Source organism: Prunus persica, chromosome G2 (genome assembly GCF_000346465.2).
Source record: "Prunus persica cultivar Lovell chromosome G2, Prunus_persica_NCBIv2, whole genome shotgun sequence".
Taxonomy (NCBI): domain Eukaryota; kingdom Viridiplantae; phylum Streptophyta; class Magnoliopsida; order Rosales; family Rosaceae; genus Prunus; species Prunus persica.
The window spans coordinates 21282830-21306966 of record NC_034010.1 but is presented as its reverse complement, the minus strand read 5'-3'; the positions used below and the strand labels follow the sequence as shown (position 1 = coordinate 21306966).

At 36.7% G+C, this 24137-nt stretch overlaps 5 protein-coding genes across 7 annotated transcripts; all 5 read right to left on the bottom strand.

The window, feature by feature from the left end:
* LOC18785929 lies at nucleotides 565-8141 on the bottom strand. Its single transcript, XM_007218690.2, has 10 exons — nucleotides 8096-8141; nucleotides 7755-8001; nucleotides 7499-7567; nucleotides 6994-7173; nucleotides 6326-6696; nucleotides 2727-2768; nucleotides 2368-2614; nucleotides 2195-2266; nucleotides 1608-1787; nucleotides 565-1158 (listed from the first exon to the last, which is right to left on the bottom strand). The coding sequence occupies exons 1-10, from the start codon at nucleotides 8113-8115 to the stop codon at nucleotides 781-783; spliced, it is 1806 nt and encodes a 601-aa protein (XP_007218752.2). The 5' UTR covers nucleotides 8116-8141; the 3' UTR covers nucleotides 565-780.
* LOC109947661 ((+)-neomenthol dehydrogenase-like) lies at nucleotides 8396-10402 on the bottom strand. 2 transcript variants are annotated; one of them, XM_020558338.1, is made up of 5 exons: nucleotides 10383-10402; nucleotides 10050-10296; nucleotides 9816-9872; nucleotides 9355-9534; nucleotides 8396-8992 (listed from the first exon to the last, which is right to left on the bottom strand). In XM_020558338.1, the coding sequence occupies exons 1-5, from the start codon at nucleotides 10400-10402 to the stop codon at nucleotides 8615-8617; spliced, it is 882 nt and encodes a 293-aa protein (XP_020413927.1). In that variant the 3' UTR covers nucleotides 8396-8614. The 2 variants fall into 2 exon arrangements, with proteins under 2 accessions (XP_020413927.1, XP_020413928.1); XM_020558339.1 differs by having other exon boundaries at nucleotides 9355-9531.
* Nucleotides 14552-16235, bottom strand: LOC109947660 ((+)-neomenthol dehydrogenase-like). The gene is made up of 5 exons (XM_020558334.1): nucleotides 16144-16235; nucleotides 15774-16020; nucleotides 15585-15662; nucleotides 15270-15446; nucleotides 14552-15103 (listed from the first exon to the last, which is right to left on the bottom strand). The coding sequence occupies exons 1-5, from the start codon at nucleotides 16206-16208 to the stop codon at nucleotides 14726-14728; spliced, it is 945 nt and encodes a 314-aa protein (XP_020413923.1). The 5' UTR covers nucleotides 16209-16235; the 3' UTR covers nucleotides 14552-14725.
* LOC18787677 ((+)-neomenthol dehydrogenase) lies at nucleotides 16722-18647 on the bottom strand. Its single transcript, XM_020558340.1, has 4 exons — nucleotides 18295-18647; nucleotides 18082-18159; nucleotides 17350-17526; nucleotides 16722-17227 (listed from the first exon to the last, which is right to left on the bottom strand). The coding sequence occupies exons 1-4, from the start codon at nucleotides 18466-18468 to the stop codon at nucleotides 16850-16852; spliced, it is 807 nt and encodes a 268-aa protein (XP_020413929.1). The 5' UTR covers nucleotides 18469-18647; the 3' UTR covers nucleotides 16722-16849.
* Nucleotides 21227-23616, bottom strand: LOC18787433 ((+)-neomenthol dehydrogenase). Of its 2 annotated transcripts, XM_020558336.1 has the most exons (4): nucleotides 23435-23612; nucleotides 23107-23353; nucleotides 22586-22660; nucleotides 21227-21956 (listed from the first exon to the last, which is right to left on the bottom strand). In XM_020558336.1, the coding sequence occupies exons 1-4, from the start codon at nucleotides 23452-23454 to the stop codon at nucleotides 21405-21407; spliced, it is 894 nt and encodes a 297-aa protein (XP_020413925.1). In that variant the 5' UTR covers nucleotides 23455-23612; the 3' UTR covers nucleotides 21227-21404. The 2 variants fall into 2 exon arrangements, with proteins under 2 accessions (XP_020413925.1, XP_020413926.1); XM_020558337.1 differs by lacking the exon at nucleotides 22586-22660 and having other exon boundaries at nucleotides 23435-23616.

Here is a 24137-nt window from a genome sequence, read left to right as displayed (position 1 = left end):
CTATAGAACTCATATGGGATCATTCTACATAAGTTTCACATTCTCAAAAGTGGGTGGTTCCAATCTATTCATTTTTGTGTATACCAAACATTAGAATTGGTTTAAAATAATTGAATCATACTATTTTTCCTATTCCTACATCAAAATATGGATTTCAAATTCCCATTGTTTGACCAGAGTTGGTAACAAAAAAATTAAAATTTAAAAAAGAAAAGAAAATTGGAAGGTTCTTAACCATTTCCTTGGCTAAAATTCACTGCTTCTGAGCCATCCATTCGACCTTCCAAAATTGAGTGGTTGTCCTCTGAAGTGAACCCACTTGGCACTAATGAAAGTGAAGATTGTTTTTTTTATTTTTATTGGTCAATAAAAGTGACGATTGTTTAACATTAATTTTTCAGAACCTTTTGTTTTCATTTTGGTAGGAAACTTCTTTCCTTGGTTTTATTATCATTATGAACTTCTTCATGGTAATGCTGTACATTTTGTTTGTGCATTTGGGAGGTAACTTCTCACCAACTTGAGGCTTGTCCTTGACTGCTTTTGGTTCATTGTGGGCTTGCCTTTTAGCTATTTCCACCAGAATGCTTTTCTTTCAAAACTTGGGCAGTGACATAAACCGCGTTAACAACTAGTGGAACCTTGATTTCCTTATGAGTATGCCAAAAAGGAAACAAAAAATTTCAAGTCATTCAGCTTCATATGTTACAATGTACATAAGCTATTGATGATCATTCTTCATGAAACATATGAAGGGCCCCTGTGATCATCTATGAAAATTCAAAAAGGTGTCACTTCTTTTCGGCTAAAGTAATGGCCCGTAGGACCACCACTGGGGAGCAGCGCCAACCTGACGAGGCTTTCAGCACCTTCGTCGATAGTTAAGATGCCGGTATTGAAGCTCAAATCTGTTTTGACAAATCCAGGGCTGACAGCATTGATGCAGAAACTTGGATACCTGTTGGCCAGAATCCTAGTGTATGCATTCACGGCTGCTTTTGAGACTGAATAGGGTGGAAAGATAGGAGGCCAGCTTTTGGAATCTAGAGAACCTTGTTTAAAGTCTTCCAAAAACCCACTAACCACAGCATCAATTCTCTCTTCTGTAAGGCTCTCAGCATCACTTAGTACCTCCTTAGCCCATGCATTTGGAAAATTCTGAAGCAAAATGAAAACAGGAGGGTTTTAAAGTTGATTTGAAAACAGAAGCATTGCATCTACATGTAAATAAAAAGATGGATTTCTAATAATTAAACCTTTTCACTACCACTGTTCAGATAAAATTTTGAAACCTTAGCATCACTAAAAAAGTGGTTTATCCTGGAATTTAATTAATCTTCTAATGTATAATCCCAGAGTTCCAATAGAGTTCATTCAGAAAAGAAAATCCTGCATAAGGGTTAGTACTTAGTACATTCAATCAGGCCCATTTATTAAAGAAGAAACGAAAAATAGATTAAGGACAAAGAATTCTCCACACCATTTGTAAGGCAACTAAATTGACTGAAATATTTAGTTCAACTTATCAACCATATGAACAACCAGTGGAAACTTGATCTTCTTAGGAGAATGCCAAAAAAGAAACATCCTTTTGAATTTGCTCATACCGTTAGCTTAGAAACTCCGGAAGAAACATTAACGATTCTTGGTGAATTGGATAGCTGAAGGAGGGGCAAAAGTGCTGCAGTCACACTTTTTGTACCATAGTAGTTTGTTTTCAAGCATTCCTCTGCTAACTCGTAGTTTGGTGTTGTCGATATTGCACTCCAATCGATTTCTTCAGCCTTCTGCATCCAGGAGAAGAAAAAGTTTAATCCTTTTGGAAGTTTTGGTCATTACTTTCCTAACTTATAAGATAACTAAAATTGTACAAGGATTGTTTTCACAGAGAATTGCATTGCCTGAGTCGCTAACCTCACCTCAAACAAGGAAATTTTTTTTGCATCTAACAAAATTTGGCATAGTTTTCTTATTAGAAGTACAGAAACAAATCAACAAGAAGAAGCATTTCGACCAAAAAAAAAAAAACATGAAGAAGAAGCAGTGTCCAATATGGCTTTATAGTGTAACAATATAGGGTCCAGCCAACCATACCCACAAGCAAGTCACTCTTCTCAATTAGTGTCGCATTTAATTCCAAAATCATCTTTACTTACTGATGAAGATATATATGATATATAATAGAAAGCCTTACCTTACTACCACTTGCAGCTGATTTAAAAGCTTCAGGCGTTACTGTGCTTCCATTAATTGCTGCATTGTTTACCTACACAGTACAGAAAGATCCAAATGTTGCATCTTTGTTATGTTTTTTGCTCTCTATTTCTTCAAGCAGTAAAAAAATCAACTTAAAATTTCAAGATATACCAAGATATCAAGTTTCCCATATTGGGTTTTGACAAAATCTGCAAAGGAAGCAACGCTAATGGAGTCTGCTACATCAAGCTGATGAAACACCACGAGGTCGGAGAGGCCAAACTCTTTTAACTTTTCAACGGCTTCAAGACCCCTCTTCTCATCTCTAGCAGCTAACACCACAGTGACCCCATTTGAAGCCAACTGCTTAACTGTGCCAAATCCAACCCCTTTATTGGCCCCTGTGACAACTGCATACCTGAGCAAAACAAGAAACACAATGAAAGATCAGAAATGGGTGTTATTTATGTGGGCAAGAAGATTTGATTGGAAAGTCCAAACACCAAAGCATAAGAGGAACTTATTATTACCTCTTTGTTGCTTCTGCCATTGTTATGAACTTTGCTTTACTTCTGGCTTGTTTCTAGGAGTTATCAGATTAACTTCTCATCCTCATTCTTTCCCAGCACACCTACGATCATATATATTGAGATTGAGACTACGCAATGAAGTCATACAAACAATGTTGTGTATGCAATGAGGTCACGTCTCACCAAAACCAGTTATTTTATCAATGAGGTCACGTCTCACCAAAACCAGTTATTTTATCATTCGTTTTGGTTTAGTTTTCTTTCCTTTTTCTGGGCCTTTGGACCTCTTTTAGAGCAACAGATGGGCCTTTGACTTTTTTCTTCTACGTTTGTTTGGGCTTTAAGCCCTCCTCATTACCCTTCATCTATATTTTTTGGGGGACAAATCCTTACTGTTCATCTCAATCAGAATTATCTAATGTTGCAAAACCAATCAGCCAATCTTCATCATTTCATCTTCGAGCATTTACATTTGAGATTGGACCAAAGATAAGTCTTTCAGAAATTTAGCTCCGACACCATATTGATAATGTATATAAGAAATAAAGCATGGTTTTATTTGTTTAAGCAAGAAGAAAAAGGTTAAGACACATGAGAGAACTAGAGCAATTGTCAATCATTTACCAAAAGAAAGAAAACTAGAGCATTGCCTTGTATTTGGTGCAATTTGGATCACATCAAATTGTATGATTAATTTGCCGGAGGCAGGCTGCATAATGTAAATAATTGTACGATTGTTTAGAGATCACATCAAATGCAATTGATTACGATATGAGGGGCAAGAAACTTATCTCAATTTGTGTCTGATAGTTTTTATGTTTAAATTATAAATGCAATCTATTGTCTTTATTTCAACTTATTGCTTTATTTAATTAATTGTTTATCTCGTGAATCTCCTACACAAGCCCATCAAACATTTAGATTTAGTATAGCATAATTAAAGAGCCATTATCAAGTTGAATCATATTCATGATATTGATTTTGGTCAGATTAAGGCCCCGTTTGGGATTGCATTTTTTCGCCAAAAATCTACTTAACTTTAAAATTAAGCACTTTAAGGTATTTGGTAAAAATAAAATATCATGATTATTTTAAAAACAGTGGTATTTTAACAGCAGCTTTTAAAAGCAGACTCTTGGTTGCTTTTCAAAGCTGCTTTCAAAAGAAGAAGAGATGAACATTTAAGGAATTTTTTTAATTCCCAAAATACCATAATTCATTTTTAAAAATGACACCACCTCCACTTCCACATCCAACTGCACCATTTGAACTACCACATTCACTACCCACAACCACCACCGCCACCACCACCACCACCACCTCCACCTCCACCACCACCACCACCACTATCACCACCACCACCACCATCACCACTACCATTACAATCACCACCATCACCACCACCACCACCACCACAATCGCCATCCCCACCACTACCACTACCACAACCACCAACCCATTTTCATCACCACCACCACCTCCACTCAATCACTACTACTACCACCACATAATTAGTACATAACACTTTCAACATCATGTCTATTTTAGTAAACTTTTTCCTTCTGATAATGAGAAACAGTTCCAGACACTGGGTGTTGACATCGGACAAGCCTTTAACACAAGCGGGTTTTGAAGTCGCGCCCTGAATAGAAGTTGAGGCCCTGCAAACCAACACAACTAGGAATGTCTTTGTGTCAACAATTTGCTCACTCGGTATATATATATATATAACATTTGTTAAACATATATTGTACACATAAAAAAAATCAAGGCCCTTCAAAAATCAAGAGCCCTATGCGATGACACTACTTACACACCCTCAGGACCACCCCTGACGCTAGGTACCACAACGTTTACGAATCAAGTCAAAGTCATGCCCATATGTAATTCTCACAATTGACTCATCAATCAATGGGTTGTATACACCAACAACGGCAGCACCTTTCATCCTCAGTAAGTTGGTTCTGGCCCTGGTAGACGGATCGATCATAACAATGTACCCCACCTGCATCATCATATGTCATACGCTAACTAAAATATTTTTTCACTGACAGTTAATATTGTAGTGCGAACTCAAATTTCTTCACTTAACCTCTATGATCTATGATCAGTGGTGGATCCAAGACTCCAAACTTGGGTAAGCAAAAACTTACATACAAAGCTTGAGAAGAGATTTTTTTTTGGGTCAATAACTTGACAAGAGCTTATAATAATTCACTCTGCCAAATTTTGCCTTCAGCAACGGATAACATCCATTGCCAAATCACCCTTCCTACCGTGGTATTACTCACCTTTGCCTATAACATTACCTTTATATATTTACAACATCAGTTCTATAATAAACACCGATGCTAAAGTTCCTATGTGTGGCAAAAAAAGTTGACCCCCGATGCCTAAACATGCAACGGCATCGGTAGTTTTAATAGTCTTGATGCTAAATACAGTTTATAGCATAAGAATTTTATACTACACTAATGCATTTTCTGACTTACAACATCACAAAAACCAATAGTGCTGATGCTATTTCTAGTTGTAGGCATAAGTTTTCTTATGAGTGATGTTGTTTTAAATTTTGAACTTCAGTTATTTGTGCAAAATTGAAGTTGTTATGAACAATATCATGCTGTGTTACACATAAAAAAACATATATATATATAATTTAAATATACCCAACACTACAATTTTTCCAACCCCACATATGACAACAAATTTCTTCATTTATCAACCTTGAAATTTGAGTACAATAGATAAATATAATCTAACAAACCAAATAAATATAATTAAATTAAAATAAGTAACTCTCTATTAAAACTATCATAATAAATTCCAACCAAATACAAGAGGGAGTCTCAAAATATTTGCGAGGGAGCGTGGAAAATATTTTTTGGGAATTAGGACTGCAATAAAGAAACTAGATAGGAATATGAATAAACATTTCATATTAGATATGTATTGCTATTTTATGACATGAAAATTGTGAAGGCATGTTGAGTTTGTATCATGTGGGCACCTGAGAAGCTTTTTGGGAGCTGAAGCTCATGCCTACCTTGCCTACCTAGTGCCTAGTGCCTATGTTGCCCTTAGCGTAGGACCGCCACTGTCTATGATCGTACAGTTACAATGTTAGACAAATGAAATCAGTAACGTACGTAATGTATTAATTTCCATGAACATTGTTGATGTCCAAAATTGGATTCAACTTAGATAGAAGAAATGTGGAGTCTTCAACATAACTAAGGGGCTGTGGACCTTGAGAAAGGGGGATCTTCGGTCACAAAATCATACACTTCGAATTTTTTCATCATCACTTTCCTAACTTATAGGAGAACGAAAATTGTACCAGGACATCTGCAGAAACCACAAATTGTAGCATTGACATTGACTTATAAATTATAATGGACAAAGAATAAATCCACCAAATGTGAATTACTTTTATTGCAGAATCATCATAAAGAATCTCTAGGGAAGGTGATCACTCACATACCTCTAACATATAAGTCTCTCAACATCATTTGTTACATTATCGTAGATGAACTCTCGATTACCCTCATTCATGAAACATATGAAAAACCTCTGTGATCATCATAATTATTCAAAACGGGGTTGCTTCTTTGCATAAAAAGAAGTGGCCAGTAGGACCGCCATTGGGGAGTAGCGCCAACCTGACAAGGCTTTCAGCACCTTCTTCGATGGTTAAGGTGCCAGTATTGAAGGTTATATCTGTCTTGACAAATCCAGGGCACACACAATTGATGTAGAAGTTGGGGTACTTCTTGGCCAGAATTCTAGTGTACGCATTCACAGCTGCTTTTGAGACTGTATAGGGTGGAAATATAGTTGGCCAACTTTTGTTTTCTACCAAACCTTGTTTAAAGTCTTCTAAAAGCTCAGCCAACACTGCATCTATTCTCTCTTCTGTAAGGCTTTCGGCATCACTTAGCACCTCTTTAGCCCATCCATTTGGAAAAATCTAAAGCAACAAGAAAAACATGAGAGTTTTGATTTGATAGAATACAGAAACATTAAACATTAAACCAGTAGAAAACACTGATTAAGAGTTATTGCATTTCAAGTAGGCCCATTTATGAAAGAACTAAAGAAGAAGAACAGATTAGGGACAAAGAATCCTGCAAATATCTTTTCTAAAGGCAAATAAGTTGACTGAAATATTAAGTTTCGTCAACCATATTGACAACTAAATAAGTGGAAACATGATCTTGTTAGGAGAATGTAAAAAAGAGAAACATAAATTTGAAGTTTCTCATACCACAAGCTTAGAAACACCGGAAGAAACATTAACGATTCTTGGTGAATCAGAGAGCTGGAGGAGGGGCAAAAGTGCTTCAGTCACTCTTTTGGTACCATAGTAGTTTGTTTTCAGGCCTTCTTCTGCTAACTTGTAGTTCGGTGTCGTCGGTATTGCATTCCAACGGATTTCTTCAGGCTTCTGCATGCAGTAGGAGAAAGTTAATCCTCATGGAAGTTTTGCATCATTACTTTCCTAACTTATAAGAGAATGAAATTTGTACAAGGATTGTGTTCCCAGAAAATTTCATTGCCTAAGCCCCTAACCTCACCTCAAACAAGGAAATTGTTTTGCATGTAATAGAATTTGGCATAGTTTTCATTGATTCATAATTGGATAGCTAAGAACAAGTATAGTTTTCTTATTAGAAGCACAGTCACGAATTGCAAAACATGAACAACAAGAAGCAGTATCCAATTTGACTTATGATGAAGATATATATGATATATATAACACAGAACCTTACCTTACCACTTACAACTGATCTAAAATCTTCAGGCTTTATTTGGTTTCCAATCATTCCTGCATTGTTTACCTACACAACACAGTACAGCAGTTGCAAATATTTCATCTTTTTATGTTTTTTTCAACGTAAAATGTAAATCAAAGCAAGTAAAATCAGTAGATAATTAGAGATTCTGTATAATAAAAAATTGTAATAAATATTATGCTTTATTGCAATAAACAGTAAAAAAAAAATCAACTTGAATTTGAAGATATACCAAGATATCAAGTTTCCCAAATTGGGTTTTGACAAAATCTGCCAAGGAAGTAATGCTAGAAGGCTCTGTAACATCAAGCTGATGAAAAACCACAAGGTCAGAGAGGCCAAACTCTTTCAATTTCTCAACAGCTTCAAGACCCCTCTTCTCATCTCTAGCAGTTAACACCACAGTGACCCCATTTGAAGCCAACTGCTTAACTGTGCCAAATCCAATCCCTTTATTAGCCCCTGTGACAACTGCATACCTGAAAAAAACAAAAAACAGAAACCCAATTTTGAAAGATAATATAAGAAATGTCCAAGAAAATATGTATACTGCTTATTTGAACCAGGCACTACCTCTTTGTTGCTTCTGCCATTGTTAATGCTTCAGCTATCAGCTTATTTGTGGCTTATTTATAGGCCTCATACAGTCGACCATTATTTACACACTCAAAGTCTATATAGATATTTCAAGTAACGTTGTGTATGCAATGAGGTCATATGTTATGCTTTTGACATTTCAACTTTCAACCAACCATTCTTTTTGGTTCAGTTTTCAACCACACGCTACAATACTGGGGCCTTTGAGCGTCTTTGTTAATCGATAACTTCTTCTAGGCTAGGCATTAATTTTATAAGGGATACAGAGTACAGAACTTCCAATCTTTCCATATATCAAATTGAAATAAAAATAAAAACTCAAGCAAAATGTGTTCTCTATTTCATGAATTTAAGAAATTTCAGCAATGCCAAAATTTATTTTATACTGCAGAATCATCATATGAAATCTCTAGGGAAGTTGATCATCACATGCCCCTCCCCATCTATAACTCCCCCAATTATTCCTATGTTACATTGTACATATACTATAAATATTCAAAAAGGAGTCACTTCTTGACGGAGAAAATAGAGGCCGGTAGGACCGCCATTGGGGAGAATCGCCAACCGAACGAGACTTTCGGCACCTTCTTCGATGGTTAAGATGCCAGTATTGTAGCTTATATCAGTTTTGACAAATCCAGGGCTCACACAGTTGATATAGAAATTTGGATACTTGTTGGCCAAGATCCTAGTGTACGCGTTCAAGGCTGCTTTTGAGACTGAATAGGGTGGAAAGAGAGGAGGCCAGCTTTTGGTTTCTGCTAAACCTTGCTTAACGTCTTCCAAAAACACACCAAGCACATCATCTATTCTCACTTCTGTAAGGCTTTCAGCCTCACTTAGCACCTCTTTAGCCCATCCATTTGGAAAATTCTGAAGCAACATGAAAAAAAGAAGAGTTTTAATTTGGTTAGGAAACAGAAAACGTTGCATCTAAATATAATTGATAGATTGCTTACAATTTAACCTTTCACTACTAATATTTAGCATCACAATAAGAGCGGTTATTACTATCTCGAATTTTGAACAACCTTCCAAAGGGTTAATTGAACTTCCAAAAAAAAAAAAAAAAATTAGAATCAGGTCGATTAGTGAAAGAATTAACTAAAGAAGAACAGATTAAGGACAAAGAATTCTCTAAGATCTTTTGTACAGAAACTTCATCAACGATATTAACAACTAGTTGAAACTTGAGAATTCCAAGAAAGAACACACATTTTTGAAGTTGATCGTACCATTAGCTTAGCGAAACGGGAAGAAACATTAACGATTCTTGGTGAATCAGATAGCTGGAGGATAGGCAAAAGTGCTTCAGTCACTCTTTTGGTCCCATAGTAGTTTGTTTCCAGGCATTCTTCTGCTAATTCGTAGTTTAGTGTTGTTGATACTTCACTCCAATCGATTTCTTCAGCCTTCTGCATTCATGAAAAGACATGTAAAACCCTCTTGCAAGTTTTGCATCATTACTTTCCTACACTATAAGATACAAAAAAATTGCAGAACGGTTGTGTTCCCAGAAAGTCTAAGCCTCTAAGCTTACCTCAAACAAGGAAATTGTTTTGAATGCAGCATATTCATAATAAGGTAAGGTCCAACCAACCATATATGACCCAGAAGCAATGTCGAATCCAATTCCAAAAACCCCAATTACTTTTAAGGTCACAAATTATATGCAGAACCTTACCTTGCCACTTACAGCTGATCTAAAAGCTTCAGGGTTCAGTTGGCTTCCAATAATTCCTGCATTGTTTACCTACACAGTACAGAAGTTAAAACATTTTGGATCTTTGTTATGTATATTTCAACTAAAAATATAAATTATTAAAGCAAAGCATGAATTTCAGTAGGTAATCAGAGATCATCACAATTGCAACATTTTGCTTTCTATTTCTTTAAGCTGCAAAACTGAACTTAGAATTCCAAAACTTACCAAGATATCAAGTTTCCCAAACTGGGTTTTTACAAAATCTTCCAAGGAAGCAATGCTAACAGGGTCTGTTACATCAAGCTGATGAAAGACCACCAGGTCAGAGAGGCCAAGCTCTTTTAATTGTTCAACAGCTTCAAGACCCCTCTTCTCATCTCTAGCAGTTAACACCACTGTGACCCCATTTGAAGCCAGTTGCCTAACCGTGCCAAATCCAATGCCTTTATTTGCCCCTGTGACAACTGCGTACCTGAGAAAAACGATAGCCCCAAGAACCAAGAAAGATAATAAGAAATGGAAAAGTACAAAGCATATAGAAGAACCAGACAACACTACCTCTTTGTTGCTTCTGCCATTGCTAATTAGCTTTCAGCTCACTCTTGGCTTCTTTCTAGTTTTCACACCATTATTTATAGTTGCACCATTATATTGTGCATGCAATGAGGTCATATCTCAAAAATAAAAATATTGTGCATGCAATGATGTCATATCTCACTATATCTCACCAAACCCAGTTATTAACTTATTATTACTTTCATGACCCAAAAAAACATGGTAAGTTTTACGTTTTTCTTTTTTAGCTATACCACTTTTTTGTCAATAACGGCAAAATTGTACTTTCCTAAATCCAAACTAACAAAGGCCATAATGGCTTATTCATTGACTAAAAACTAACAAAAATATAAAATCACTTGTGCAAGAACCAAAAGTATATAGGCTCTTTAGAAGATCTTAATTAGTGTGATTTTCAAATGTAAGCCCATAAATAAGGCTCGGAATATAAAAGAATTCTACAATACCCAAATCTTAGGAAAACCCAATTTGTCTTTCGGAATCAAAATAAGGAACTAAATTTCTATTACGGACACTCCTATGTTTACTTCACATGGAGGACTGAAAATGCGAGTGACACCCATACAAAAGTAGTAATTTAACTCTTGATTTTGAAGGAATTGGACTCTTGAGGCGGTATTCTAATTCATGGAGAAATAATACATTAGAAGTTTAAGTTTTTTATCCTTTATATCCTCACACAATTTTTAAAATTCCAAATTTACTATCTACTTTATGAGGGTATTTTAGTAATCAATTTGGTTTGAATTCTAATTCATGTGAATTTAACTTGTAAGGAATTAGTAGCACTCTCATCCCAATTCCATATGGTTTAATAAACAACTTCAATAGGAATTCGAATTCTAACTCTTCTCAATCCAACTCCTCCTCAATTCAATTCCTCCAAATCCGATTATGGATTAGTAAGCGTGCCATAAATATACCATACAACCCTTGAAAACCCTAAAAATTACAACAATGCCATTAGTTTTTTTTTTTCTCTTTCCTAAAAATCATAATCCAAGGACAATAATGGTATTACACATATAATTCAAATTAAAAATATTACAGTTCAGTTGGTCCTTTTTCTTCAATTTATAAGGTTTAGGGTGTATATATAAATTCAATGCAAGAAATGAATTTTATAATACATTTCTCTAAATTTTTCAGAATGCCCACTAATCAAGGCCCTGGAACAAGGAATTAAAATTTCAGATCAGTGTTAAAGAACACACAAAAATATTAAAATATTCAAAATAATATGGCATTAATAATAGCATTCAGATATTTTAGCCACTAAACAATTAATGAACGAATTGAATAAACTAAACAATAAGACCACGTGCTTGCTCTACAGGATTTCAGAAGGCTCGGCACTTCCTGGAACTGGTCAACAACTTGTTCTTGTTCAAAACCCGGCCTCGTTGTGGCTTTAGCTTTGGTGAAGGCATAGGCAAGTTCTTGATGTCGATAACTTGAATTTTCTTTCGCTTGTTTTGGAACTCTCGATAGCCTTGGTGAAGCTTTCGCGAACACTAGTCTCCAACTTCTCTTCATCATCCCAATCTTGCCGATGGTGAAGATCATGATCAGTAGACTTTGTGGGCTCCTTAGGGTTTTGTTGGCTCTCTAAAAAATAAGAGAAGGCTCCGCACTTCGTCGAACTGGTCAACGGCTTGTTCTTGCTTCAACTTCCCTTCATCATCCTAGTCTTGCCGTTGATGGTGAGCATCAGATTTTATTGGCCCCGTAGGCTTTTGTTGACAAGAAGATGGAGGTGGAGCGCTTAGCATCAAGCGGAGGGTCTCCAAACTCTTCCCTTTGCCGTGGGATGGTGGTTTGTTGGGCTTCTCTTGAATTGCCATGTCGTGGTCATCAAGTTTGACGTCGTCGAACAAGTTGGAGGGATCAAAAGTCGTGGTTTCACTTTCAAGGATGAAGACAGCTTCGAGGTCGTCGAGGGGAGGGCAAGCGAGTCCAGCGAAGTCGTCATCGTCATCGTCAACGCCAACGCCAACAGGAGGGGAGGGCTCTCGCTCGCATCGCTGTTCCTTCAAAGCCTTCATCTTGTCTGAAAGAGAAAGTAGCTAGTGAAGTGAATGGTCTCGATCGTTTGAAAGAGATAAAATTATAGCGAATTTTGGAAACCCAGTGAAGGGTCTCGATCGTTTGAAATCACAATGGCTAGTGTTTACAAAAGCCTCACGCTACATATGTATTTATAGTTTCCTGTTTCCTAATCTCAACGGGAAAACCAATATTTTATTCAAATTAATTATAATGTACTTTTACAATTTGCCAACTCACGTTTGGATCTACTTATCTTGCTGTGAAAATATTAAAATATTCGAAACAGTATGGCAAGAATTAAATACCCAAGTTTTCTGTTGGAGTTGGACTGAAACTAGCTTGGCTTCCAAGTTTTTTGTTTTCTTGATTTATATTTTCCTGATAGGACAAGAATTAAATACCCTAATCGGACAAGGACTGTACGAGAGATTATATAAGGATAGCAAACCAATCTCACTTTTCCTTACTTTGTTTTTGTTGATCACTTCCACTTCACAGTTTACTTCATTCAATTTCTCATCAACTAGAACAAAGATTTTCCTTTTCGGTTCTCTACCAATTTGTTTTGTTGATCATGGCTTCTTCTTCACTGGGTTCTTTCAATCTCTCAAGTAGGAGCAAAAGAGAAGGAGACGAAGCAGAAGACAAAGGGAAGATGGGGTATTTGACAATGGAAGATTTTAAAGGCATGAATTTTGATTCTTTGTGTCCTTATGATCAACTGACATTGGTTGCCACTGTTCTTGTTGAAAAAACTGAGCAAGAGAAGAAACAATTGAAGAATGAGGAGCACCAGATACAGAGCAGACCCTCCTCATCACCACAAGTTTCTTCTTCTTCTCCAAATGCATTACCCCATTTTCATCCCTTGGTCCCTGGCTTGGTTCAAGGCAAATATGTCAATTGGGTGCAGCAGGGATACCCTAAGAAACCAAGGTCAGCTTCTAATTTTGAGCAAAAGTCAACAATGAAGACCAGCCCCCCTGCTACTGTTGCTGCTGCTGCTACTCATGATGATCATATTCAGGGACACAGAAGGAGTAATAATTATGGGTTGAAAAGAAAATCCAATGATGATCATGATGATAGAGATAAAGATTGGGCTGTTCCCAAGAAGAAGAAGGAGAAGAAGGTGTACATCAAGAATAAGAAGGGTCCTACTCTTGACCATCGTCCTGATTTGCCTGAAAATTTCAAGAAAATGATCATAGGCCAGATGAATGGCACAGAGCTGAGATGTCTCATACAAAAGGAATTGTTCAGAAGTGATGTAAATGGCAGTCTAAACAGGTTTTCATTGCCTCCAAACCAAGTCTTATGCAACGATTTCCTCACACCTAGTGAGATTGAAGCTCTTAAAGAGAGGAAAGGGAAGAAAAATCACGATCAGGGTTCCTTAAAAAGTCCATCGCCTTCCCTCAAAGTTCCATTAATAGATCCGAGTCTTAAGCTTGAAGATAAAGAAGGGATAAACTTGACTATGTGGACGCTGTCAAACTCAGAAACAAAAACCTATGTGTTGAGAACTACTTGGGGTAAGGTTGTTAGGGAAAACAAGCTGGTTCCTGGTGATGTACTCCAAGTTTGGTCTTTTCGGGCTAACAACAATCAGCTTCACTTGGCTATTGTTGTGGCAAAAAGAGCTGGGAAAATTGGTGCCAACCAGAGTGAAAGGAGTTCTAGTAAGAGGGGCAATATTGTTGATATTGGTGATGAATGTGGTGGCCAAGGAAGTAGAGAAGTGGAAGGTAGCAGTGAAGTTATGTACAGGAGCGCACATAAGATTCATTTGTCAGATAAACAGGAAAATGAAGACTTTTAATGCTCTAATTATGATTTACATATTCTTTTTGTAAAGTTTTTCTGATGAGCTTTACATAGATCAGGTTTCAGTTGCAATGTAATTAACTGATTAATCAATGCAAATACTAGCAAATGCTAATATGTGCATGCATACATGTGTAAATTTTCAGGAAGTAATATTTGTATGGACTATCACATTTATAAATATATATTTCATTGATCTTTAATTTTCTGCACTCTTATCATAAGTTTTCTAAACTTCAATTTTGGATGGAATCGGTCGATTAGAGTCAGGCCCCTTGATCAAGGAATTAAAGAAATACAGATTAAGGGCAAAGTTTTGTCCAATATCCGGATATAAGCACAGAGACACAAGAGTTTGAGAAATTGTTGTTACACCACACCAAGATAAATATAGCAATTTAAACAGAAGAGGATCATTATTTCATGAAATTGAAAAGGGTTTGTTATGCTCAGAAGGGTGAGACTTGTTGTAAATAGAAGTAGAGGCCAGAAGGGCTGCCATTTGGAACCATAGCTAACCTCACAACACTCTCAGCACCTTCATCAATGGTTAACATGCCAGTATTGAAGTTCATATCTGTTTTGACAAATCCAGGGTCTACACTATTGATGCAGATGTTTGGGTATTTGTTGGCCATCATTCTAGTGAACGCGTTCACGGCTGCTTTTGAGAGTATATAGGCAGAGAGGGAAGTAGGCCAGCCTTTGGTTTCCAGAATATCTTCTTTGAAGTCTTTGAGAAACTCATTCAAAACATCATCTATTCTCTGTTCTGTAAGTTTCTCAGCATCACTTAACATCCCTTTGGCCCATTCATTTGGTATATGCTGAAACAAACATGCATATGAAAAACATTTTGATTTGAAGACATAAACTACTTGTTAGCCCATAACTACAATAGGACTCAAATACAACAAAGAAACAAAGGGCTCAAGTGGTGAAAATTGAAACAACAACCGGATGAGATGCCAAAAATATGAAAACTCTCCGTACCTTTAACGATCCCATGCTGGAAGAAAGACTGACAACTCTTGGTGAATCAGATAGCTGGAGGAGAGGAAGGAGTGCTTTGGTCATTTTCTTGGCACCATAGTAGTTTGTTTTCACACATACTTCAGCTAACTCGTACGTTTGAGTCATTATTTCACTCCAATTTACTCCTACACCATCCTGCATCAAAGAAAGAAAGATTGCATTTAGCTAGTCCATTTTTGAAATTAAAGATTTGTATTTGAAATTTATATATGAAAAGTTTTAATCAAATCCACATATAATTTGGACTCTTTAAGATGCTAAAGGAAAACTTACCTTACCAATACCTGCAGCTGCAGCAGCTCTCATAGATTCAGGGTCTACAATGGTTCCACTAACCCCTGCATTATTTACCTATAGATTAAGTTATAAGTTAATGTACTTTTCATAGTTATATGAATTTTTTTTAACATGAGCATGAACAGAGAGATAGAGAAGTTGATCATATATGGTTTCTTATCATACCAAGATATCTAGTTTCCCAAATTGGGTTTTGACAAAATCTGCAAGGGAAGCAATGCTAGCAGTGTCTGTTACATCAAGTTGATGAAAAACCACCAGGTCAGAGAGGCCACACTCTTTCAATTTTTCAATAGCTTCAACACCCATTTTCTCATCTAAAGCAGTTAACACCACCATGATCCCATTTGAAGCCAACTTTCTAACTGTTCCAAATCCAATCCCTTGATTTGAACCTGTAACAACTGCATACCTGAAATAAAAAGAAAAGGGAAAAGGAAATTTTGTATTAAAATTTAATGAAATATGGATTGTGGTGGCCAAGGAGTCTGATAGAAGTGAAGCTTTAAAACATCATGGAAGCAGCAGGTAGTACTTCTTTGCTACTTCTGCCATTGTTGATGGGTTTCCAGATTTGCTTTCTGATTTCGGTATGAGCATATAACATGGGCTTTGTTTCAATAGTAATTTTTATTCTTATCATATCTTTTAAAATATTCAAGTTCTGGTCTTTGATTACTCGGTCTTGTTTGTTGATAGATTCTTTTGTTTTTTTGACTAAACAAATCAAGGTTGATCCTACAAAAGAAACAAATTAGCAAAGAATAGTCGGTTCTTTTGTACGGCCATTTCTTGATTCATCTTACCAGGGACGCACAAGGAAATATGTAATTTCTTCATCTTTCGGATTCAATGGGGGCCCCAAGGCCCAGAGAAACAAAACTAAGCACTAACGCTTCTGGGCCTACAGTCCCTGGCTAGTGGTTTAGTGGGCTTTCTGGAATATGAATTTTGGTTCACTGGGTCTAAATTGTCTGCAGACAACTGAAGGGTTAATGGATTTTCTTGAGCCGATCTGCGATGTATCAAATGGTTCCAACTTCCGGGTATCAAGTGTCTCAAACTGGGCTTTAATGAAAGTTGCCATGCAAGCAATAATTTCTCCAGGGCCAGCTAACTCAACTCACCACAGCAAAGAAAAACAAAGGAACTCATATAACATACAATGTATGGAATTATTCATCAATACGACATAGAGAGCAGCAGCTAGCTATGGCTTTCATTATTTTAGTTAACTACACTCAAAAGGGAGTGACTTCTTGAGAAAAGAAGAAGAGGCCAGAAGGAATGCCACTTGGAAATACTGCTAAGCGCATAACATTTTCAGCAGCTTCGTCAACGGTGAAGATGCCAGCATTGAAGGTCATGTCTGTTTTGACAAATCCAGGGCAGATGCAATTGACACACAAATTTGGGTACTTCTTGGCCACAATTCTAGTGTATGCATTCAAGGCTGCTTTTGAGAGTATATACGCAGAGAGGGCAGGAGGCCAGCATTTGGTTTCCAGCATGTCTTCTTTGAAATCTCTTAGAAACTCATTCAAAACCTCTTCTATTCTCTCTTCTGTAAGTTTCTCAGCATCATTCAACACCCCTTTGGCCCATTCATTTGGTATAAGCTGAAGAAACATGCATCATAGGAGAATTTCAGATGGCTCATTATGCAAAATAGGAATTTTGATTTTAAGGGATGAAGTGGTTAAATCTAATGAGGATGACAAAATATGAGAACACTTTGTACCTTTAACCTCCCCCGGCCAGAAGAAATATTGACAACTCTTGGTGAATCGGATAGCTGGAGGAGAGGAAGAAATGTTTTGGTCATTTTCTTGGTACCATAGTAGTTTGTTTTAATGCATTCTTCAGTTAACTCATATGTCTGAGTCAACATTTCACTCCACTTGACCTCTACATCTTTCTGCATCAAGAAGAAGAAATTTTTTTATTTTTTTCTTGGTAATAATTATTGATAACCGTCCAATAATCCTCTACCAACTCCACCAAAGCAAACTATTGTGCATATAATATCAGACGTAGCTTTACTTAAGGTTCAAGTAATTTATACTTGATTGCTAATATATATAGCAACAATTTATCAGTACTCTTGAGAACCCTGTAACATGTACTAACCAACTAATCAAGCAGCTAAGGTCCATAATCTCACTTCATAGGCTTGGAGGAACTCTATTATGGAGTGCATATCATACGAAAGGAGTCATTAACGTCATGTAACGGAAGCTATAATGGTATTACACAGATTTTATTCTTATGTAGAAATTAAAAGAAAAAAAGGGCATATAATTTAACTAGACTAGTCCACTGGACAAAATCTCCCCCTTAGTTAATTCCAAAAGATCAATCACATCCTAGAACAATATTACAAACCATGTAAAGCGGAAAATGAAACCATGACTATGCTGACTAAGTGGTGCATTCCTAACCCCAACTTGCATTTTCTTACTGATCAGCTTACCTTACCAAGTCCTGCAGCTGCAGCAGCTCTGAGAGCTTCAGGGTCCATAATGGTTCCATTAACCCCTGCATTGTTTACCTATGGAAGTTCAACACTTCTCATCTTTGTTAAATCCTTGTCAAGTATAATCATAAATGCATTTGAAGAAAAAAATTTATCGATGATTTTCGAAATGAGCATAAAATTTGAGAAAGAGAAGCTGGTTATACATACCAAGATGTCTAGTTTCCCAAACTGGATTGTGACAAAATCTGCCAGGGAAGCAATGCTAGAAGAGTCTGTGACATCAAGCTGATGAAAAACCACAAGGTCTGAGAGGCCACACTCTTTTAATTTTTCAACAGCTTCAATACCCTTCTTCTCATCTCTAGCGGTCAACACTGCCATGACCCCATTTGAAGCCAGCTGCCTAACTATTCCAAATCCAACTCCCTTATTTGAACCTGTAACAACTGCATACCTGAAAAAAAGAAAAAAAAAGAAATTCACACTATAAATTAATGAAATAAGGGTGTTAACGTGAACAAGGGCTTGAGATATTTATGAACTATGAAGCTTAAATTGCATCAGGGTGAGCAATAAGTATGGTACCTCTTTCCTGCTTCTGCCATTGTTGATGGGAATCCAGCTTTCTTTTTCTTTTCTTATTCTTATTCTTGCATTACTATATATAACCTGGAGTTGTCTTCTACTATCATTTTATATTGGTATAATTTGTTTTAAAATATTCAACTTTTGGTGTTGGGTTGCTTTCTTTCAAGTACAGATTCCTAATTTGTAGATTCCTTATTAGTTTTAAGTTTTAGCTTAGCAAAGCAAGACTGCTAGTTTGTAATGCAATGGCCAATTAGACCATATAGGACAAAGCACAGCAACACTAGTCTTCTGGACGTTGACTTTTGACTGTATGAGAATTGCTCACCAACCATAAGTGATGCCTCAATTCTTAATTACTGGGAACCAATAAAGAAAATTATAATTTCTTATTAAAAAAAGGAATTAAGTGCCGCTGCTCCTTTTTACTCTTTTGGGTACAAGTTATAACTTATGCTGATTTAGATTAGTAGGAAAATATGTATAAAAATTTGATATTTCATGCAAAAAAAATCACTTGCACAGTGTTTACATATATATATGGATGCAATGTATTAGCATCTGAATTGATTAACTCATCTGCAACAAAAACAAAAGCTAATTAATCAGTTAATTACACTGCAAATGAAACCTGATCAGAAAATCTTTACAAAAAGAATATGAAAATCACAATTAGGGCCTGAAAAGTCTTCATCTTCCTGCTTCTTTGACAAATGAATCTGGTGTGCTTCTGTACATAACTTCACTGCTACCTTCCACTCCTCTACTTCCTTGGCCACCGCATTCATTGCCAATATCAACGACATTGCCTCTCTTACTAGAACTCCCTTCACTCTGGTTGGTACCAATTTTCCCAGCTCTTTTTACCACAACAATAGCCAAGTGAAGCTGATTGTTGTTGGCCCGAAATGACCAAACTTGGATTACATCACCAGCAACGAGCTTGTTTTTCGAAACAACCTTACCCCAAGTAGTTCTCAACACATAGGTTTTTGTTTCTGAGTTTGACAGCGTCCACATAGTCAAGTTTATCCCTTCTTTATCTTCAAGCTTAAGACTCGGATCTATAAATGGAACTTTGAGGGAAGGCGATGGACTTTTTAGGGAACCCTGATCATGATTTTTCTTCTCTTTCCTCTCTTTAAGAGCTTCAATCTCATCGGGCGTGAGGAAATCGTTGAATAAGACTTGGTTTGGAGGCAATGAAAACCTGTTTAGATCTGGGTTTACATCACTGGGGAACAATTCCTTCTGTATGAGACATGTCAGCTCTATGCCATTCATCTGGCCTATGATCATTTTCTTAAAATCTTCAGGCAAATCAGGACGATGGTGAAGAGTAGCACCCTTCTTGTTCTTGATGTACACCTTCTTCTTCTTCTCCTTTTTCTCCTTCTTCTTATTGGGAGCAGCCCAATCTTTATCTCTATCATCATGATCATCATTGGATTTTCTTTTCAACCCATAATTATTACTACTTCTGCGTCCCTGAATATGATCATCATGAGTAGCAGCAGCAGCAACAGTAGCAGGGGGGCTGGTATTTATTGTTGACTTTTGCCCAAAATTAGAAGCAGACCTTGGTTTCTTAGGGTATCCCTGCTGCACCCAATTGACATATTTGCCTTGAACCAAGCCAGGGACCAAGGGATGAAAATGGGGTGATGCATTTGGAGAAGAAGAAGAAACTTGTGGTGATGAGGAGGGTCTGCTCTGTATCTGGTGCTCCTCATTCTTCAATTGTTTCTTCTCTTGCTCAGTTTTATCAACAAGAACAGTGGCAACCAATGTCAGTTGATCATAAGGACACAAAGAATCAAAATTCATGCCTTTAAAATCTTCCATTGTCAAATACCCCATCTTCCCTTTGTCTTCTGCTTCATCTCCTTCTCTTTTGCTCCTACTTGAGAGATTGAAAGAACCCAGTGAAGAAGAAGCCATGATCAACAAAACAAATTGGCAGAGAACTGAAAAGGAAAATCTTTGTTCTAGTAGATGAGAAATTGAATGAAATAAACTGTGAAGTGAAAGTGATCAACAAAAACAAAGTAACGAAAAGTGAGATGGATTTGCTATCCTTATATAATCTCTCATACAGTCCTTGTCCGATTAGGGTATTTAATTCTTGTCCTATCAGGAAAATAAATCAAGAAAAGAGAAAACTTGGGAGCCAAGCTAATTTCAGTCCAACTCCAACGGTAACTAAATCAGATGAATATCTTGATGGAGAGAGAGTACGAAAGTAAAATAGTGTGAACGCCGCAAAATAGAAACTCTGTTATTCAGGTCAATGTGTAATTGACGCTTTAAAAACATTAGTGGCTAAAATATAGGGATGCTATTATTAATGCCATATTGTTTTGACTATTTTAATATTTTCACAACAAAAATGTAAATAAATAAATAACCTACAAGTTTGATTGATGGAGATTTTTATTTTTTATTTTTTTGGTGGGTTCTTTATTTTTTAATGGTGAAATAAGAATTACAAAAATTTTAATTAAAAAAAAATTAAGGAGATTATTGGTCAAATTTGGAGAAGAACAATAAGCCAATCTAGGGAAGATCTCTAAGACAGAAATTAATGAGCATGCATCCATTTTAGTTTAACAAACAAACTTGCCACATCACTGATTTACATAAATTTTAACAATATACTTTGTTACATTGAAAATCCAAGATTCTGCCCCAACGAATGACATGTATTAGCACAAATTGATCGTCTTCAATCATGCACATGATACTTCAGACCGAACAAAGAAGAGGCCAGAAGGACCATCACTGGGCAGCAATGCTAACTTCAGAACACTTGCAGCGCCTTCTTCAACAGACAAGATGCCGGTATTGAAGGTTATATCTGTCTTGACATAGCCGGGGCAGACAGAATTGATGCGGAAGTTGGGGTATTTCTTGGCTAGAATCCTTGTATATGCATTTATTGCTGCTTTTGAGACTCTATAAGCAGGATAAACAGGCCAGCCCTTGCTTTCAATTGAACCCTCCTTGAAGTCTTTTAGTAGCTGTGTCAATACCTCATCTACTCTATCTTCTGTTAGGTACTCGGAATCACTAAAAACGCCTTTAACCCAATCACTTGGTATGTTCTCTAACTTCCCCGCGGAGGAAGAAACGTTAACAATTCTTGGTGAATCGGATAACTGGAGGAGTGGGATAAGTGCTTCAGCTGTTCTTTTAGTACCATAGTAATTTATTTGCAAGCATTCTTCTGTTAACGGGTATGTTTCAGTCAGAAATTTAGTCCAATCAATGTTTGCTCCTTCCTGCATTACGCAGAAAATTATTCTTTGGCCCTGTTCTTATAAACCCACCTCAAACAAGAAAGTATGGTGATTAAAAGTTACACATGCGCATCACAGTGAAAATACTATTCAGATCAAAGGAGTAAAAGGAGAACTTATATCTAGATTTTCTTTCAGATAAAAAAGCTATCAAAGTTTCTGAATGTGGAAACTTTTACCAGGCAAGAAAAGTGAATCCATTTAAGATAAGCAACGTATTTGTTAACTCTAACTTGATTCATATCTGTTCTAGGAAGCATCAGAATCTCAGATATATGTGCATTAGACTATTGAAGTATCTTAAGGAATTCTGGAATGGCACAACACAGATCATTTTCCCCTTGGAAAAAAGGCAAGGGAAAGGCAAGGCATTAACCCCAACATCGCAAACAGACCCTTGGACAAACGACAGACAAAGTTAATTTTGCACATTAGCACATTGAAGAGTAACTTTTTGATATAGCTATTGATAAGGTGTTGTGTTAATAATATCAAGATGAAGTCTAACCAGAATCAAACAGCAACATATATAGCCGACATTAGAAGCTTCCCTCCTCAAACATCACCTTCACTGTGTGGTGGAACAACAAAAAAAGAAATGTAAGACTTACCCCACTACCAGAATTTTCTGAAGCTTTAAAAGCATCAGAATCTAGTCCGACTCCACCAATCCCTGCATTGTTCACCTGTAGATAATCTAACTTTATAAAAAAAAAAACAAATCTAGAAAATACAAAGAAAAAAGAAAGTTGAGAGATCCTTTGATTACTATGGTGGTCTTTCTTCTTATAACTAACAACCAAGTTCAAGGCCCTTAAACGGCTTAGCTTTGAAGGCCAAATATGCTAGTGTGCCAAACCCATTAATGCTAGCCACTAATCTTTCTGGGGTAACTTATAAATTGAACAGAGGGATCAAATCAGATATGGGAGAAGAACTCAAAGACCGATTAACGAACAAAATTCAACTCTCACAATTGAAAGTGGTGACAATAAGAAGATGGGTTTGTGCCAACCACTCGATTTTGCAGTCTCAACATCAACTCATCTATGCTTATATTCAAAGGGAAATTGGATTTAACGAATTAAATTGAAAAGACAGAAACTTTTCAGGAAGTGAGCTTTGATCTTACCAAGATATCGAGTTTCCCAAGCTGGGTTTTGATGAAATCTGCCAAAGAAGCAACGCTTGCGGGGTCCGCCACATCAAGTTGATGAAAAACCACTTGACCTGTAAGGCCAGACTCTTTGAGTTTATCAAAAGCTTCAAGACCCCTCTTTTCATCTCTAGCAGTTAAGACTACAGTGATTCCATTTGAGGCCAACTGCCTGACAGTTTCTAACCCAATCCCTTTGTTTGCCCCTGTAACAACTGCATATCTGAAAGAACAGAAGAAGAAAGCAACAACAAATTCAGGGAAGAAGGTGAAACAAAAGAGAGAAATTTTCGTATGGAGATACCTCTTTGTTGCTTCGGCCATTGATGATTTGATGTAGGATATCTGTGAGTACTGGGAACAATTTCAGAGACTATGCAATTTCGAAGCTTTCGACTTGTATATTCAAACAACTTTCAATTAACAAATACTCAAAGTAGGCCCCGTTCTCAATGATGAGTTTGTTGATATAATAATTAAAACAAATAAATAAATGGAAAAGAGAAGTAGGCCCCATTTCACTCTTGTAATCTCCATAATGCACCACGTGTTCATACCCCGTTGCACTTGATTTTGCAATTACAGTCAAGCCTCTTGGTTTGGTATGCAGCAGGACTGAATTAGATTGGTGTTAGATTTGCATGAATGTTTATCATTATGCAAGGTCTTTTCTTAGGACTAAACATATGGGTGAGCATAAAAGAAAAAATATCCCAACCAAAATAGCCTATTGACTCAATCAAAAAAGCCCAACGTTTGATAAAAATAGCCTACTTACTCAATAAATCAACTTGGCCCATACAATTACAATAAAAGAGTTGCAAAGCTCCAACACTTGGCTGAAGAACAAAGTCACGAAGGAAAGTCTGAAAAGCTACTGGGAGGCTCCAGCACATGGGAAGGAACAAGTTTCAAGCACAAAACACCCAGCGAACCATGGGATGTTGACGCGCAAAGTGGGAATCATCCTTCAAACCAGCATGTATACCCATTTCTTTCCTTCATCA